The sequence below is a fragment of the Seriola aureovittata genome, chromosome 21 (assembly GCF_021018895.1).
Source record: "Seriola aureovittata isolate HTS-2021-v1 ecotype China chromosome 21, ASM2101889v1, whole genome shotgun sequence".
In the NCBI taxonomy this organism is placed as follows: Eukaryota; Metazoa; Chordata; class Actinopteri; order Carangiformes; family Carangidae; genus Seriola; species Seriola aureovittata.
Window position 1 is genome coordinate 315,529 of NC_079384.1, and position 19,102 is coordinate 334,630.

At 41.1% G+C, this 19,102-nt stretch overlaps 1 protein-coding gene across 9 annotated transcripts; it reads left to right on the plus strand.

Moving 5' to 3' along the window:
- Positions 1-263: 263 nt before the first annotated feature.
- On the plus strand, positions 264-16,248 carry LOC130161874 (uncharacterized). Of its 9 annotated transcripts, none has more exons than XR_008826195.1 (13): positions 264-1,250; positions 2,083-2,128; positions 2,694-4,029; positions 4,364-4,720; positions 5,069-5,150; positions 6,558-6,661; positions 7,457-7,513; positions 9,748-9,831; positions 9,916-10,155; positions 10,264-10,687; positions 10,830-11,007; positions 14,706-14,804; positions 15,009-16,248. XR_008826195.1 is itself a non-coding variant. In XM_056365209.1 (11 exons), exon 11 carries the CDS (start codon positions 10,861-10,863, stop codon positions 13,558-13,560), a length of 2,700 nt encoding a protein of 899 aa, XP_056221184.1. In that variant the 5' UTR covers positions 264-1,250; positions 2,083-2,128; positions 2,694-4,029; positions 4,364-4,720; positions 5,040-5,150; positions 6,558-6,661; positions 7,457-7,513; positions 9,748-9,831; positions 9,916-10,155; positions 10,264-10,687; positions 10,830-10,860; the 3' UTR covers positions 13,561-14,030. The 9 variants fall into 9 exon arrangements, 5 of the variants coding, with proteins under 5 accessions (XP_056221184.1, XP_056221182.1, XP_056221185.1 ...); XR_008826196.1 differs by having other exon boundaries at positions 14,709-14,804; XR_008826197.1 differs by having other exon boundaries at positions 10,830-10,920.
- The last annotated feature ends 2,854 nt before the right edge of the window (positions 16,249-19,102 follow it).

Below are 19,102 nucleotides of genomic sequence, written 5' to 3' on the forward strand. Positions count from 1 at the left end.
ATCCATGGTGTATTGCTTGGTATTAACTGAATAACACATTAATTAATCAGGGACAGAATCAGCCTAAATTGACTAACAGGAATAGGGATCAACAGATTTTTCAGGGCTGATTCTGATTATTAATAATCAAAGAGACAGAAATATTCAGAACCGGTGCCAACACAAAACTACTGCTACATAAAGACACTCGCCATGGCTTTCAAGTTTCTATTATTTTATATTATTTTGTCCAACCCATTTATATCAACCAAGATAGACTAAATAACAGAAACACCTCTGTATAAACACTATAATCTTCATGAAGGACGATTTATTACAGGGCTGTTGTATTAGGCTATATCAATTTTTGCTAGATGTTCCTAATAAATTGTCAGCTGAGTGTACATTAATAATGATCAGCTGTGTGCACAGGCTGCAAAGAGCCTGACTGGAATGAACTGATTGCTTTTGGTGCTGTTTTCACCTTGGAACTGATACTGGCTCCCTGGCAGCCTAAAGATGTTGTTTAATACTTTTACCATATATTATTATTATCATCCCCATATAAGATGTTTTACCCTCCTCTTCCCCTTTTAAAAATGTGCCGCAGTAACACGTTTACACAGAGTACATCACCTTTCATCACCAGCAGTGAGGGACCGTTTACGTGCTGACGTCACTGCAGCGTCTCCTCGCCAGTCTCTGGAGTTTCTGTTACCGCTAGAGTTTATTGCTGCGCTATCTGAACACAGTTAATGTTGTTGTTTTCTTCATTACAGTGACTAACTACCTGCTGTACATTTACACTGAGCAGTTCTGCTCCAGCACCCACAGCTCTCTGCTGCTTATAGCGAGTTTCACTGATTCAGCTTTTGTTTACATGCTGTTTAGAACTGATTGTTACTTTAGCTTAGCAGTTAGCTCTGGCTTCTCTCTCTCTCTCTTGCTCAGTGTCTCGGACCAACAAATTAACTTGTACATAAGAGTGTTGTGTTTTTGTAGCTTTGTAATATTGTATTGTGATGTTTATTACAGCTTCAGTGATGTCTGCTGTCATGCTGCTAACCGGAGCTACAAACAAACAGCATGTTAGTTATTCCTCACAGATCCCTGAGTCTCTGGAACATGGGGAACAATGAGGAACTGGCTGATGCTCGGCGATGGGAACCATGAGCGGGAGGCTGGAGACAACAGTCCAGACCAAGCGGCAGCTGCGCGGGAGACTTCTGCTCCTCACTGTGTTTCCTGGTCCTCTCTGTCTGAGTGAACAAGTGAGTACAAGACAGTTTCACTTCACTCATTCACTTCACTCATTCACCTCTCATCAGCTGGTTTCAGCTTTAAACCATCTGACAACATTAACACATACTAGCAACACACAGTAAAATTAGCTTCTTCTACATTGAATTAAATGCTGTTATAGCTAGCGCGCTAATCGCGGTTAGCTTTTCACTTTAACACGTTAATGACGCAGTATAAACATACATACTTAATGACATTTGTTTATCCGTCTATAGCATTATTTAATCAGAAATAAACGACACGAACACAAACAATGTCACCAAAACAATAGAGTAAATGTTTTCTTACCTGATATTTTTGCAAGATATAAATTCACTTAACTTCTCTTAGGCGACCAAACAGATTCCGTCCGACCTTTCCTAATATTACAGTTCTCCATTAAAACCCTACAACTCAAATTCGCTCAAAATAAGAATTTGTCAGATATAAAATAAACCAGGAAACAGAAGACTAGCAGCAGTGAGGAGTGAGACACCCAGCAGCAGCTCTCCCACTCAACACCTACTTTCTAATTTGATTCGTTATGTGTTTATGGTCTGAATCTCTAGTTTGAAGTTTTCTTCAATACAACATGGTGTTTATTTTTTAAAATTATGGTCCTATTTAAAAGAAAATAGACGTTAAAGCAGAGTGGCTTTAGGGCGTGGCTACCACGTCATTAACACACAGAGGGACCTGCCTGTTAATCCGGATATGACGTCAGAGCGATTGGTCAGACATTTGACTTGTCATTGTGTTTTCAGTTCATCAAAGTTAGCTCCAACATGTTGTTTGCCTGAAAATGTCTTGTTCTATGTTTAGTTGTTCTCAAAGACACTCAGAGGAGTCGGCGGTTCAATTTTTTCCGGTAAGTACATTTGGTTTTAAGCTTATTTCTTTGCTAGCCAAAATGAGCATCCCTGTTAATATCACAGTTCAGGTGAAGATGCACCTTGCTAACCAAGCTAGGCAGCAGGTGCTAGTGTTATCTGATAACTTAGCAATTGATATGCTAACGGAACCTGGCCCCGCTGGGCTGATAACCTGTGTTAACCTGGGTTAGCCCCTGGAGGTGTTCAGTCAAAGCCCAATAAAAAGGTGAATTTAAACGACGTTAATCTAAAGACGTTTGGTTTGTGTTTCTCGCACGTGACCAAGTTTAAGTGATCTGCGTTAGTGTAATGCGCAGCGTTAATGTCAGTTAATACATTGTCCATCAACACATCGTGATAGTTTAAGTTAAGATAACGTGACGTTTACAAAATGTGTAGAAAAATATTTGTCATATAGAAGATTGTTGATTTAATACTCAAACCAGTCCTCAACTGAAGCAGACATTCATGCACCTATCCTGACAGCTGATCGATATTTGTGATTAACTGTGATCAGCCGCATCTTAACTCAAGTGTTTGTGTTTTATTGTCATTTGAAAGGTTTCCACACTGAAAACTGAGTGATCTGTGCCAACAGAAGGAGGACCTCATGTACAGAGCAGCCCGTTAGTTTCCATTCATCTGGTTGTGGAGAAGGGAGACTGCATGGACATCCTTAGTTCTCTAATGTGCTGTGATGATGATGATGATGATGATGATGCTAGAAAACCTCCCAGTTCATCTTCCTCTGATGAAATGACAGATTAACTGCTGATGAGTTTGTTTATTATTCTCTGTCTTCAGTATTCACAAGTTCAGTTTCTTACCTGCAACTTAATTTCTGCTGTTGTCAACAGGTGTTAGCAACACTTTTAAGAACATAATTTATAAATATTAAACTGTGATTAAGTGATGGATCATCTCTAGCACTGTCACCACCTCCACAGGTGAAAGTATTTACCAATTAACATCAGCATGTTTTTTGATCCTTCATTGTCAGTGTTGTCGGACAACATTTAAATATTTCTAGTATTTATGTTGTTGATTAAAGCTAACATAGAAATAGTCACAAAATGTTGTACGTGTTACTATTGTGAAAATTCATACCAGATGTGTTCTATAAAAACCATCAACAAAGTTAAAGCAAGAGCTTCATAAATATCTTTATTGGACACTATAAACTACATTAATTTAAACAATTTACATCACTGGAAACATGTATAAAAGAATAATAAATGGATGAATTAAATACTGTAGTGTACAATTTACAATCAACTATTTAAAATCAAAAAAAAAAATTTTAAGTATATTTTTTGGGGCTTTTGTGCCTTTATTGAACAGGATAGTAGAGAGAGACAGGAAATGGGAAGGCAGAGAGAGGGGGAATGACATGCAGCAAAGGCCGTCCGATGCAGAACTCGAACCGGGGCCAACTGCAGTGAGGACTGTAGCTTCTACACATGGAGCACCTGCTTAGACCATGACGCCCCCCAGGAGACTGATTTTACTAATAACACCTGGTTATTCCCCTAGCTGGATCATTACATAAAGACTGCTAACATACAGTGACTGGTGAGACAGCCCAATGACTGCTTCATATACTGACACTAGAAACCAACATGGCATCAGTGAACTGAAACCTGGCTCTGTGAGCAGTCCACAGTCAGTAAGTGAAATAGTCGGTGAGTAAAATTTCCCAGGCTGTTGTATCTTCTTTGCTTGCAGAAATCAACTGCCTGGTACTGGATGTGAGTCCTACAGCTTCGGAGGTTTTACTTTCTCAGCAAAGTGGTTCCACAAAGGGTTTATATCTTGATGCTTCATGTGAGCAGTGCAACATCTACTGGCCTGAATGCAAAATGGCAAAGTACAAACATTTGTACATCTAATATTGAATGTAAGTATGGGAAAGCATGATTGTGATTTATATGCAGTAAAAGCAAATCGAAATGTTTTGTATGCATCAAATGTGTCAATATCAGTCAAGTTAAGGTCAATGTCTTTGTTTTAACTTTAGTGTCAAAACTGTAAGTTGGTTTGCAATGTGGTCAAAGAACATGTAGCTTTACTTTTAAATGTCAGCTTTGGTGGTTGTGCTGTAAAGGTGCAATATAAGATGTGGCCAGAACTTTAGTTTAAAATGTTCAAATAATGAATGAACACTATCAACAGCGTGTGAAGCAGCCACAGTGATGATGTCATGATCAAGATCTCTATTTGTTGTCTTTCAGCGTTATCTACTGAAATGCGCATGCTCACCAGCATGTCCCCCCTGTTGTAATACCACTTTGTGACACTAGACGCTGTGTGAGTCAGTGGCGCGTCAAGTCTGCCCTCAATCCCACGAAGAAGAACAACTTCCGGCAGCGGTTGAAGTTAGCATCACAGAAACACAGGAATGGCTGAACCTCCTAAAAGACGATATTCATCTGCATCCTGAAGGACCGCTCCCGACAAGAAACCACGTTCAACGGCAAAGAAAAGAAGCAACACGAGTAAATCTGGATGTGGCTTCCCGCCGCTGGAGAAGCTGCTGAGAGGAAAGAGATGCGGTTTGATGCCGAGCTCGCAACTTTCCTGTTAGCCAGGTGAGTAGCATCTATGTTAGCTCTGAAGCTAAAAGTACAATCAGTGCAACGACTGACAAACATTTCAGGTGGTGATATTGACGTTAACCACAGACGTTTTAGCGGTTAGTAGGATTGTGTCTGTTGCTCTCGGCTGTTGTCCAGCTAGTGACGTCAGTAACTTTAGGCTCATCTTGTAACTGACTGTAATGTGAGATTGTATGGAGCCAGTAGACCAAGTGAATACACGTCGATCGGTTCACCATGTTGTAACAACTTTACATTACTGTTAGGAGATCAGCCATGATTGAAAGTGCACTAGGGCTTTTACATTTCTCAGGAGATTCAGCATCCCTCTGTCTTTATCAGGATCTGAGCCAGTACAGGTGCAATACCGCCTCCACCTGTCTCACTAACGGCAAAGAGTCCAGACACAGTGAGGAGGGTCTAGGTGAGTAACATGCTGTCATTCACTTTTAAAAGTAAGACTTGTCTATACCACTGTGATTAAATCAGACCCACAGTGTAAACATGTTCATACTGCTGATTCTTAGCAATGAATATACCACTGCCTATATTGGTTTTATATATATATATTGTGTGTGTGTACATTGACTTCTTATCACACCTCTAGTTGTTTACTCTTCATTTCCTTGCATTTACATTTCATAATATTCATACTGTATTTATTTTTGCCTATTCATATCTGTCCTCATGATTGATTATACTCACACAACAGATCTAACATGTTTGAATATAAAGAACTTGTATGATCTAAAGCAGCGGTCCCCAACCCCCCGGGCCCCCAACTGGTACCGGTCCATGGGTCGTTTGGTACCGGGCCGCACAGAAAGAATAAATAACTTACATTATTTCCGTTTTATTTATTATCCAAGTCTGAACAACGTTTTATTTTGAAAAATGACAGAATTCTCTCCGTTACATCCGTCTATGACTCACGTGACTCACTCTTGACACATGTCAAGATGCTTGTCTCGGTCACGTGATACATTAACGCTAATATTAAACCCACAAGCTAGCAAAATGAGTAAAAAACAGACGTCTTTGGAAAGTTTCTTTGCAAAGGGGAAAAGGCCCAGTGAGGAGACAGAAGAAGAGCCTATGACCACTAAGAAAAAGAAAGCTGCATTTAATAGACAGTACCAGGAAACCTACTTAAAATATGGATTTATCGTGACAGGTGATTCTCACGCACCAAGCCCGCTCTGCATAATATGCGGCAACTGGCTCTCCAATGAGGCAATGAAGCCTTCAAAACGGCTTTGCCACCTGGAGACCGAGCACCCTGCATTAAAATACAAGCGTTTGGAGTATTTTGAAAGAGAAAAGCGGGAACAAGAAGGACAGAAGCAATTACTGAGGGCCTCCACATCAACAAATGCAAGTGCACTGAGAGCATCATATTTGGTGGCTAACCGTATTGCTAAGGCTAAAAGGCCATTCACTTTTGGTGAAGAATTGATCCATTTTTCATGTACTTTATATTTGTTTTGTGGTGTATCTTATTTTGAAGGCACGTTTAAGCGTTACCATAGCGACCAGAGAGCGTTAGGGGGCAGAGAGGATGTTACTCTTATTATGTTGTTGGCGCATGTCAGGAAGTCGCTGCTAATACAGTTACATACAAGTACACAGTGGATTCACGTTTATTATTATATTTACAAAATACCACAGTTTTTGTGTTGGTCTTATCATTTTATTTTGTTGTATTTAACCGCCACACCTTAAAGGCCGGTCCGTGAAAATATTGTCTGACATTAAACCGGTCCGTGGCGCAAAAAAGGTTGGGGACCGCTGATCTAAAGGAATTGTCCTATCACGTGTTTGTCTGTATCAGGACCAGAAGTCCAGTCTAATCTTCACCAATGATGGACCAGCACCTGCCTTTTCTTCTGCATCTGGCCTCATCAATCACCAACCACATCACATCAACACCTTTAGGTATGATCCCTGCACATGACAGATATTGTCTATACTGCGATCTTTTGCACATCCCCTAATCAATACCTTTTGCACATCTTGCCCAGCAGGAGTTTTGTCATTCTAAAACACTTTTGTACATAGTTGTCTAGTATCGTTTTCATTTAATTTTTTTATATTTAAATGTTGCAGTATTTTACTTTTTTTTTTTGTTTCATATGAATACATTAATTGGATACTACACCAAGCCAAATATCTTGTAAGTGAAAACCTATCCGGCAATAAATCTTATGCTCTGAGTCTGCCTTTGTGATGATGTCATCATCCCTTCCTCATGCTGCTATAGCCTGCCAACGCCCACCCATGTGTCCTGCAGTATGCCCTTGCCTTCATAAATCTGCAAGTGTGTGACACTGAGGTCACAAGTATTTAGATCCTACTTTCACACCTGAATTTAGATTCTACTTGTAACCTCAGTGTCACGCACTTTTGAGGAATTTTGAGCACCAAGTTTTGTGCTTTGTATGTGTTCAGACATTGACAGAAGCTCTTCTCTTTCAGTGTCTTTGTGTTGCATCACCACTAATGTGTTTGTTTATTTTTATATATATATGAATGTCTTCTACATATTCTTCACATGTACATGTATCATTTATTCATTAAGTCTTGTTTTTATTACAGTATATGCTAAATGAGGTTTAAATTGATGATTGATACATCTTTAATGTTCTGAAGTCCTTAGACTGCCTCAAACATTTCATAGTCAAAAGAGGAGCTGCTTGACATGTCCTTATTTTTCCTTTTGTGTTTTCATAGGGATGGCAGAATCCACCTCGGGCCAGAACCATACCTTGCCTTAACCAGCAAGAAATGGTAAGTCATGCACATTACTCCACCCCATACATATAGGCTCAAAATGACTGAGCTTGTAAAGTGACCTTAATAAATAATTCCAATGTTTGTAGTTGTAAATCAACATTTGTTAACCAGTGAAATAAATCTGCATGACAAATGCAAGTTTCTGCATTTACATCTGTGTCCTGATACAGAGAAGAAAACTGTAAAACGCTGTTCCCACACACTGAATTTACAAGGGTCAAACTTTTAGTTTTCTGCTGTGTCTGCACACAGACATCCACAAAAGCATTTCTTCTTTCCCTGTCTTTGTTAAACCTCACCACTGAGCATTTGTTATGATTCATATCTTGTCGCCGAACACAATTTTATTTATTTTTCTTTCCCCCCACATGGACAAATCTGAATTTCATGCAGATTCATTTCACAAGTTTAAAAGGGTTGCATTAAACTACAAAATGAGTAAAAACAATTGTTAATTTCTGTTAAAAGCAGTTTGTATTTTGTGTTGTTACATTTCCACACAGATCATAGTTTAAAGTTTAAGATGAGTTAAAATTATATTCTGTTTATTACATTAAAGTTGTCGTCATATCGAATGCATCAGAAAACAACGTGGATGTGATTATTAATATTTGGTTGAATAAACTAAAATACTTGTGGAAATATGCTGTGTCTGATTTGTTAAGGAATGTGTTGTAATGGAATAATGAGGAACTACTCGGTAACAACTGTTTATCAATTCATTGCCCAAAGCTCTACAAGTAGTAAACTACCAGGTAAGGTTTAACATAGCCTGCTTTATGCTGAGAGATGTGTATTAGTTAGCAGATGTTTTTAAAAACAAAACTGTTGTTGGCTGTAGCTATGTGTATCCAGGCTCATATTAGGCTCAAAATGATTTTGAGCTTGTAAAGTTTAGACGTTTACAAATAATTCCAGTGTTTGTAGTTGTAAATCAATTTGTTCAGTTTTGATTCACACTCTTAAGAAATACAAATCTTTGTCAGAAGAACAATTTATTTTTTCACATGCACAAACTTGAATTTCTCATGCAGATTTTTTTTCCAGGTTTACAAAGTTTGATTTTACAAATATTGGAATTATTTGTAAACATTATAAGCTCAAAATCATTTTGAGCCTAATTTGAACCGGGAGCTAAGTCTGGGGCTAGCCCCGCTTGCTGGGCGCAAGACCTGCACTGGGGCCGGGAGCTAGCCGCCGTTCCTGTTAGCATTAGCCTTTTTTTTTTCTCTTTGGTTTATCTCGGACAAACAGGAGGTGATTGCAAAATAAAAGTGTGTGGGGGGTGGGGGGTGGGGGGGTAGCTTGCTAGCATTAGCACTGCTTGCTAGCATTAGCACTGATCATCAGGATTAGCTTCTTTTCTATAACAATGACATTGATTACAATTATAATGCTAACAATATGTATGTGTGTGCGTACAGTATATAGACCTGTCCCCCATTTTCATTAGCTCTAGTATTAGCTCTAGCATTAGCAGCTGGCTTGCTGGCATTTTTCATTGATTGAATTTAACAATTTCATGATAAGATTTCAAAATGAGGGCGACATGGGGGGTAGCTTATTTCATTAGCAGCCAGCTTGGTGCCATTGTTCATTGATGAATGAATTTAACAATTTCATAAGAATGCAAAATAACAAGTGGGGGGATAGCTAGCATCTTTATTGGTGACAAACGGACAAACAGAAGGTGACGTAGAAGACATTTTAACCATGAAGCACGATAGACAAATGACAAAGTGTATATAAAGTGACATTTTGTTTGATTGTATATAATAATAATTATGACAATAATAGTTAAAATAATAATTATAATTGGAAAAATAATAATCATAATAAGTATCGATAACAATTATCATGCTAACAATGATATATTGTAATAAATGATTGATGATAATGGCTGCATTTTCATTAGCGCTACATTAGCAGCTAGCTTGCTGGCATTGTTCATTGATGAATGAAATTTAATGATTTATAAGATTATGCAAAATAATACAATGTAAAAAAAAGTGAGAACTTTCTAAATGCACTGTATGTCTAACTGATTGATCTGTCCAACAGCCATCTCTAGTATTCTTTCCTAACAGGTGCTTCCCACCAGGGAGTTTCTCTAGGATGAGGTGTAATTCAGGCAGAGTTTATGTTCTTACAGCTGCTTTCACACCACTGCTGTGTGTGTACTAAATTCACACACAAATATTAACATTAACATTTGTCTTCCCTCCCAGAGACCAGGAGAGGCAGCCCAGGTGACAGTTCAAGGCAGCGACGGGGAAGAACACCTCATGTCCTGGGAAGGAGAGTCTCCAGAGGTGAGATTCACTTCAGATATCACTGTTTCCTCTAATGAATATCAGATCTTTATTAACACACACTGCTCTCTGATTATCTTTCAGCTGTCTTCTTGGACTGAACTCGGGCCCTGCAAACTGGGCCAGTGTTAGCTGCCTGGTGGAGGCCGTTTGCAACCAGCTCTGCATCTTCACCTGGTGGCCACGTGGTCCAGAGGGACCGTGAGGACTCGGTGATCATTCATTCTCAAGGATTATGTGGCATCAGAGAGGCAGTGCTGGTCGGCCCCAGGTTGATGGCTCAGACCAACATCCAGCTTTTTGAATTGAATTGAGGACTCAGTGGTAAGAGTTTGTCATAAAGCTGTTGGTGTGTTGTAATCTGTTCTGTGATTTATCTTTTAATGAAAGCTGAAAATCCTAAAACAGTCTGTGTTTGTCTGTGTGTTCCAGGTGCTGGCCAGACTCTCCCTTCAGCAAAGGGTCTGTCCTTGGTCCAGGTGGGACAGGGACAGACCCTTAACTTCAATGTCCTGGAGGAGCAGCCTGGGCCCTCCAGCAGGGGTCTGCCTCCTCCTCCTCCTCCTCCTCCTCCTCCTCCTCCTCCTCCAGACGATGAACAGCATGGCCCCTCATCCAGTGCTGTTGGTCCTCCCCTCGCTCCAGCACCACTCCCCTCCTCTGTTCCTCCACCTCCTCTGCCTGGACTACCTGTACCCAGGACCAGAGCCTACAGGAAGAGGAAGGTGACCTGAAGCTGCTGTGGCAGAGCGGGGGCTGCTGCCTGGAGGAAAAACCCTCCGGCTGCCAACGCCATACATCTCCAACAAGTGTGTCCAACCCAGAAGGATTGACAATGACCTCACTCACATTGCAGGTGTGTCACACTGTGACTGTTGGTGGAAAGACTGTGGAGGAGTGGAGGGAAGAGATGAAGAGAAGACAGGACAATGTTTTCTATCTTCATTTACAACTTTTAATTGACATTATTTATAATTATTATATTTGATTTGTTGCAGTTGGAGTGGTGTTTGTGTCAGCTGATGTCTCATGATGATGTCAGTCCAGTTTTCCCTCTCTTTGAATAAGTCGGATGAAGTCCAGCGACAGGTAGAAAACCACAGTTCGAAGGATATCAATAACACAGCTACAGAGGGGGAAGAGGAGACTACAAGAGGGGATGCAGCTGAGACTGAGGTGAATAGGCCAGTCAGAGAGAGAAATATGGAGCAGAAAACTAGAGTAAAATGGCCGAGGGCAAGTCGCAAGAAAGAATGGGAGTCAGTCAATAGAGATTTGTCAGTAATTTTAAGCAGACTAGGAGGAAATGCAAGCGATAGATTAGAGAAGATGGGGGATGTAATTTACTCCTATGGTGCAGAAAGATTTGGGGTGCAAGACAGAAAGAGGGTTGAAAGAGCACAGTTAGTTAAGTCTAGACGGCAAAAGGAAATGGAGAAAAAATTAATTAAGGAAAGGAGACAATTAAGAAAGCAGTGGAAAAGGGCAACAGAGGAAGAGAGGAGGGGAATTAATGTGTTGCAAGAAGATTTTAGAGGCAGACTAGCAGTACTTAGAAGGGCTGAGTATCTTAGGAAAAAGAGAAAGAATAAAGAGTATGTAAGGACAGCGTTTTACAGGGACCCTTTCAAGTTTGTTAAAGGATTGTTTAACCAGGAAAAGGGAGGGCAGCTTAAGGCAACAAAGTTAGAAGTAGAAAAGTATCTAAGAAACACGTATTCAGATTTTGAGCAGAATAGAGTAGTAGGCCTTCCACCTGACATGCCGCCAGTAGGAAAGATAGATCATGAGATGGATGTTAGACCACCCAGGTGGAAGGAGGTTGAGGAGGTAGTCAGGCGTGCAAAGGCTTCTTCGGCCCCAGGGCCAAATGGAGTCCCCTACCGGGTTTATAAAAGCGCACCTGATATCCTAAAGTTTTTGTGGAGGCAATTAAGAATAGTTTGGGAGAAACAGGTTATTCCCAGAGCATGGCGTAGGGCAGGAGGTGTTTTTATTCCAAAGGAGAAGGAATCCTCAGACCTGAGTCAGTTTCGAATGATCTCTCTCCTAAATGTAGAGGGGAAGATCTTCTTCAGCGTAGTCGCACGGAGATTAACTAGTTATTTAGAAAGGAATAGCTTAATTGATACTGCAGTACAGAAGGCAGGAATACCAGGTTTCGCAGGATGTTTAGAGCACACTAGCATGATTTGGCATCAGATTCAGGAAGCCAAGACAGAGAAAAGAGACTTGAATGTCATATTTTTGGATTTAGCAAATGCGTTTGGTTCAGTGCCACATAGCCTTATTTGGGAGGCATTTGATTATTTTAGAGTGCCTGGAGTAGTGGTTAATTTAGTAAAATCATATTTCCAAGATATTAGGCTGTGCCTAAGCACAGCAGGCTTCACAACAGGATGGCAGAGGTTAGAAATAGGCATTATGGCAGGGTGCACGATTTCTCCATTGGCATTCACAATGGCGATGGAGGTAATCATTAGAGCTTCTAAGTGGGTTGTAGGTGGAGAGAGGCGGCAGGATGGGATGCGCCTTACACCAATTAGGGCCTACATGGATGACATGACGTTGATAACTACAACGGTGCCGTGTATGAAAAGAATACTTGAGAGACTTAATAAAAACTTAAAGTGGGCTAGTATGAAAATCAAGCCTAGTAAGTCTAGAAGTATATCAATAAGTAGAGGGAAGTTAAGTGATAGGAAGTTTGTAATAGATGAAGAGGAAATTCCAATAATTAGGGAAAAATCAGTAAAGAGTCTAGGTAGGTGGTACAAGGCAGACTTGAATGACGGAGAACAGGTAGTGCAGTTTCGGAAGGTCAGCTTTTACATTAGGAAGTGGCTAGGTGTTCCTAGATGTTTAAGCATGGTGGCACTGTATGGGAAAGGCATACTTCAGCTCCCAGTAACTAGTCTAGTGGAGGAGTTTAAATGTACCAAGGTTAGGACAGAGCTCCTGTTATCTGGGAGTAAAGATGCGGTAGTTAGTAAGGTGGTTCCAAACCCAATCAAGGGAAGAAAGTGGAATCCAAGAATCGCAGTGCAGGAGGCACAAGCAACGCTCAGGCATACAGAGATTGTGGGTAATGTCCAAATAGGCCGGGGAGGCTTCGGGCTTGGCCCAGGCAAACCGGTGTGGAGTAGAGCAGGTCCCAAAGAGAAGAGAAAGCTAGTTGTGGAGCAGGTTCGTAGACAGGAGGAATTATTAAGGGGTGCTAAGGCAGTGGCCCAGGCTAAGCAGGGACAGTGGGTGAATTGGGAAGGTGTAGACAAGAAAAAGCTTAGCTGGAAAGAACTCTGGAGTGTGGAGGAAAGTGGTATTAGATTCTTGATAGGGGCAACTTATGATGTACTGCCAACTCCCCAGAACCTAAAACTCTGGGTAAATGGAGACCCACTATGTTCATTGTGTTCAGGTACTGCAACTCTAAAGCACAGTCTGTCAGGGTGTAAGGTTAGTCTGTCGCAAGGCAGGTATACGTGGCGACATAACCAGGTTTTAAAAAGCTTAGCTGCAGGAATTGAAGAGTTACGGAGGCAGGCAAATTTAGGAGGGCCTAAAATAAAGAGGGTTGCAATCAAGTTTGTTCAAGAGGGAGAGAAAGTTGGTAAGACAACAAGAAGGCAAGGCAGCTTAGAAGGTGCTTGTGATTGGGAAATGCAGGTAGATTTAGGAGGAAAAGCTTGTTGTTCCCCAGGAAATAGCCAGTACAAAGCTAAGGCCTGACATAGTTTTGTGGTCTAGGAGTAGAATGAAAGTATATTTCATAGAGCTGACGGTTCCGTGGGAGGCCTTAGTTGAGGAAGCATATGAAAGGAAAAAGCTCAGGTATGCAGAGTTAGGGGCAGAAGCAGAGCAGCGAGGATGGAAAGTTAGGATTTGTCCAGTGGAAGTAGGATGTAGAGGATTTGTAGCAAGGTCTGTTGTCTCTTTGGTGAGGGAGTTAGGAGGAAGTGGACAGAGTGTGAGGAAAATTGTAAAGGACATGTCAGATGAGGCAGCAAGATCCAGTCAGTGGATTTGGATGAGAAGGAGTAATGGTAGCTGGGGGCCCAGCAGGGGGAGCACTTAGGATAGACAGACTCTTAGGAGAAGCAAGGAAGAAATCCAGGAAGAGGAAGTGTTTTTAAGTGGGGGGTGTGGCCTGTGTGAGCCTCTTTGAGACCATACGGTTAGTCCAGGTGAGGTGGCCTGTATTGTTTGCTTGGATTGAATTGGTTTTGGGGGGGGGGGAGACAGCCTAATCCGGCGGGGGAGAGTTTAGCTCAAAAAGGCATCTCTCCTTGACTCTACCTCCCTCATTGTCTTGGAGAGTGGGGGAATAGGGGGGGGTAGAGCACAGCCTAACCCGGCGGGGGAGAGTTTAGCTCAAAAGGCATCTCTCCTTGACTCTACCTCCCTCATTCAAAATGGCCGCCACTTTCTCCAACTGTTTAGGGGAGTTTGTTTGCTGAATCTGTTAGTGTGTTTTGTCAGAGTTGATGATGGTGTTGTTTGTGGTAGCATAGGCAAGATAAAGAAAATAGTGGTGGTGTGAGGAGCAGTGATGGCAGCATTAGGGGAGTGACTCTGGGACGCCAGTGATCACTGTCTAGCCTCCTGGAGGTGTCGTGGGACCAACTAGACGAAACACTGGTGAAAGGAGGTTCCCACCTGATGACCCTAAAGACATGTTAGTTATCACTGCTCATTAGTCTTTATAATTAATAGTTATCATAGGACATATTAAGCTTAGGGAGCTATTCACTGAGTCTGGTCCATTTTCTGTAGCACAAGTTTCTTGTGTTTACCTTAAATTAAATAGCTCTGTGTTTGGTCTCCACCAGCTCCTGAGGTAAATCTGTGTCTTCTTAATGCTCCACTATGTTCAGCAGCTGCTCTCGGACCGAGTCTCTGCTGTTTGCTGCTGAGGAGGTCGAGGACAGAGGCTACGGCCCAAGAAGTTTATATATTCAAAGATGACAAAGACGGTAACTGAATCATTGTTTTACTGCACAGTTCTTTTTTCTTTTCTTTTAATGATATTCTTAAATTGCATTCAGGATGGCGCAGTGCAAAGACTGGACACTGACTGTTTCCCTGGTAAAAATGTTGTAAATAGTTTCCACTGGACACAATGCTGTTACTGTATGTGAGGATTCATGTGTAATGTGTGCTTTCTTTTATTCTTGCAGCTCACATCATGTGCTGTGGTGCAGTGGATAGATGGGCAACGCTTGAGAAAACAATATATCGTTACGTGTGGCTCGATCAGGAATGGTGTGCTGTGACTTTTTATCGATTTGAGTAACCATGGCGACGTAAATGCTGATAAAAGGAAAAAAAATTCCCATAGAGAATGAATGGGGAGACATCTTCAAAACAACCAAACCCAGCCCTCTTTGGAGGGTTAGGTTTTATATATAAAAGCTATACCATATATATATATATATATATATATATGTGTATATTGACAGAAACACACCACCTCCACAATTTGGATTACCTTCAAAATAAAAGTCTCAACATGGTAAGAGGGAATTATTGGCTCTGTTGTACAAAACCTTCTGCAATTTATACTGCCAAACACAGAAGCACAGACACTTTCAAGATAAGAGTCTCAAAAAGGTCAGAAGTAAGGTTAGGTCATAAAGGTTTGATGTTAGAAGTGATCGTCTACATGGGGATGTAGTGGTATAGCTTTAATGCAGATCAACTTCTGTTAAGGCATGTACATATGTGTGTGTGTATACATGTACATGTCTTGCTGTGGTTGTGGGCACACATTTGTGTTTGAAACCATCAGTGTGAGGTTATTTGGCCAGTCGTGACAGCTTCAAAATGCTTTTTGAGGGACAGCTGCAGTGACTGAGGACAGTGTCAGGATGAGTCTCTACGACATGAATGAAACTGAAAGTAATGTCCTTTGTGCAGATTGAAACGAGAGGAGTGAAGTTCAGGCACCAAGCAGCAGCAACATTCAAAAGTTCTCCAGGAGTTTTCTAGTTGTTTATTATTCTCTGTCCTCAGTGTTCACAGATTCACTTTCTTGCCTTTTACTTTTTTTCTACTGTTGTTGATTAATGACAGTAACAACATGTGAAGAGCAGAATGTGTTCAGCTCCAGCTCAGTCACCACCTTCACAGGTGAAAGTATCGACCAGTTTAACATCAAACGGTGTTCAGCAGGAAACAGATGGAACTGACCCACCAGAACTGCAACCTGGAGCAGAACCAGACTCTTCATAGATGTGATGCTGTGACCTCAGAGACGGATGTGTGACCTCACACACTCTTTAGTGTGAACTGAACACTGACAGTTCAGATTGTGAAGCAGGTGTCAGTGTAGTACAGCTCATGTTCATTAATTTTATTCACAACTTCATTGTTGTTATTGAAAAGGTGTTTAATAAATAAACCTGTGATTAAATTGTACTGAGTGTTTCTTCATATTTACCATCTGCCTCATGATGAATCTAACAGGTCACTTTGATGAATTAGTGTTTTCATTGTTATTAAAATTGGTAAGTTCATAAGAGAAATTAGAAAAGCACAAACTCTAGTATCTGTCTCTAGATCCTGTGTTGTCTCTGTTGAAGGACGGACACATTTAAACATTTCTATCATGTTTGTTGTTGATTAAAGCAACATAGAAAGTCTTTGATTAATTACAGATTCAGGACAAACTTCAGTGTGAGACACCCTCCATAAAAACCATCAACAAAGCAAAGCTTCATAAAAATACTATTTCATATTAAAACTGCATCAATTTCAACAATTTACAATCATCGGGGCCGACCAAGGACACGCTGGAGGGATTATATCTCTCGGAACGCCTCGGGATTCTCCCGGAAGAGCTGGTGGAAGTGGCTGGGGAGAGGGCCGTCTGGACCTCTCTGCTGAGGCTGCTGCCCCCGCGACCCGGATCTGGATGAGCGGGAGACGACGAGTACGAGTACGAGTACAATCAACTGTAACTGACAAATTAAAACTAGAATCCAGTTGTGAATGAAGGTGCAGGTGAACTTCACTGACACAAGACAAGTTTGCATCATAAAGAGGTGAATAAATCTTATTTAGTAACAAGTATAAATTATAGTAGAGATGTAAAATAATCCTTCATAGCTCAGTGAGGACAGTGCAATAGTCTGACAGGTTGACTGTTTTCCTGCTTTCCTCCCAGTGCATGCTGGGATACATTCCAGTACTTCAAACTCTTTTTGTTTGAAGTTTGAATGTTTGATGTGATGAAAAAAAGTTTGCTACATTTCATCCAGAATTACAAAGTTTGAATGTAGAAGTCACATAAATATAAAACTAATAAGATTTACCCTGAAATTAAGAGAAGATCTTTAAATTGTTCGTATGAACATTAACCTTTATAATGAGAAGCTACATTTTTAATTAAAGATAATTACTGTCATTTTACATAGATTTGTATGTAATTTAAGAAAGCAGAAAAATACTGTATAAATAATATAGTAAATTGTCTTTACAGAAATGGGAAATAAATGTCATTCATTATTATTGGCATAATGCTTAAAATACAAGTTTGGCTGTTAATTCACATCATTTATGTCATTTTACCGACTTTTGTTCACAATTTAAAAAAAAAAAAAAAACAGAAAATTACTGTTAGAAAACTTAGTTATTTTCCGTAAAATTAGGATTGTTTTTGTGTAGAGTCTCCTCATCCAGACTTGATCAGATTTATTGTTGTAAGCATCATTTTAATGTTAAAAATTTTAATATTTTACCTGTTGGTTTTACTGATCAGTCCCTGCTTTTATGTGGTGTTTTTATTAGAAACTTTGTCTCTCTCTGTGTCTCTCTCTCTGTCTCTGTTTTTGTCTCTCTCTCTGTGTCTCTCTCTCTCTCTGTCTGTCTGTCTCTCTCTCTGTCTGTCTCTGTTTTTGTCTCTCTCTCTGTCTGTCTCTGTGTTTGTGTCTCTTTCTATGTCTCTCTCTCTGTCTGTCTGTTTTTGTCTCTCTCTCTGTCTGTCTCTCTCTCTGTCTGTCTCTGTTTTTGTCTCTCTCTCTGTCTGTCTCTCTCTCTGTCTCTCTCTCTCTGCAGCTCGTTCTGTCAGACTGATGATCTCCATTACTGTTGATCGATAGACGACCTATTGATCAGCCTGATATTGATTGCTAAACATTGACACACTCCACCTCTGTGTGTGGGTGACCTGTCTCACCTTGTCTGATTGTCCAATCAGAGACAGAGGAGTGTGTGTGTGTGTGTGTCCTGCAGTCAAGTCCAGCTCGTTAACACACCTGTTTCCTTGTTAGTGATTTGATTGGATTGTTTAAACTCACCTGACCCTCCTTAATGTGCTGAGACAAACTTCTCCAGGTAGGAACTTTCAGTTTTTTTATTGATCTGTTTAAGGAACATTACACCTGCGGTCCTGAGGTGTTTTTCAGGAGCTTTTGACTGTATCTCATGGCCTTCTACATGGAACAAAGCACAGAACTCTAGATATCACAGATATCACTTCCTGTAGGTCACATGATGGATGTTAGCATCATGTGCTAACTTCAGCTGAGCCGCAGTCTCTGAAGAAGGCCGCGTCACACGCCTGAGAGCTCATTTATCATTTAATCCCGAGACATTGTTTTTCCTGAGGACAGCAAAGGCAGCACAGCAGCAGGGCAGCAGCCTGTGAGGCGTTTGAGGGACAATTCAGAGGGTAGGCTTTCTCAGTCTGAGTCTCTGAAACCCAGATGTCTGTGGTCCTCTTTGTTTCAAAGCACGGGGGGGGGGGGGGGGTTCCCTTCAATCTCTTCTCACCTCTGGATTGAATGGGTATTGATCTGCTGCCGCTGCTATGGTGACACATCATGGACAGATGAGGTCAGAGGTCAGAGCATGTTTGTACCTGTCATTCAGATCAGCTTCAGTCTGTCATCTTTATCATCTTCACCATCTTCATCACCATCATCACCATCACCGTCTTCACCTTCATCATCTTCATCATCACCATCCACCTGTACTCACCTGTACTCACCTGTACTCACCTGTACTCACAGCACACAGCTGCTCGTTTCTGCTCCATAGCAGTGAACTTGAGTCAGCGACACAGCCGCAGTGGACTCAGTGAAGAGACTGAGTCCACTGCGGCTGTGTCGCCGTGACAACCGGGGCTGTAAACATGTAAACAGGAGGAGGGAGGGGTCTCAGGAGGGCGGCCATGTTTGTTGATTAAACTGAAACAAGACAAACACAGAGACAAAACAAACTAATTACCTGCAAACAAACCTGATCGACTGAGAGCGCTAACGAGGCTTAA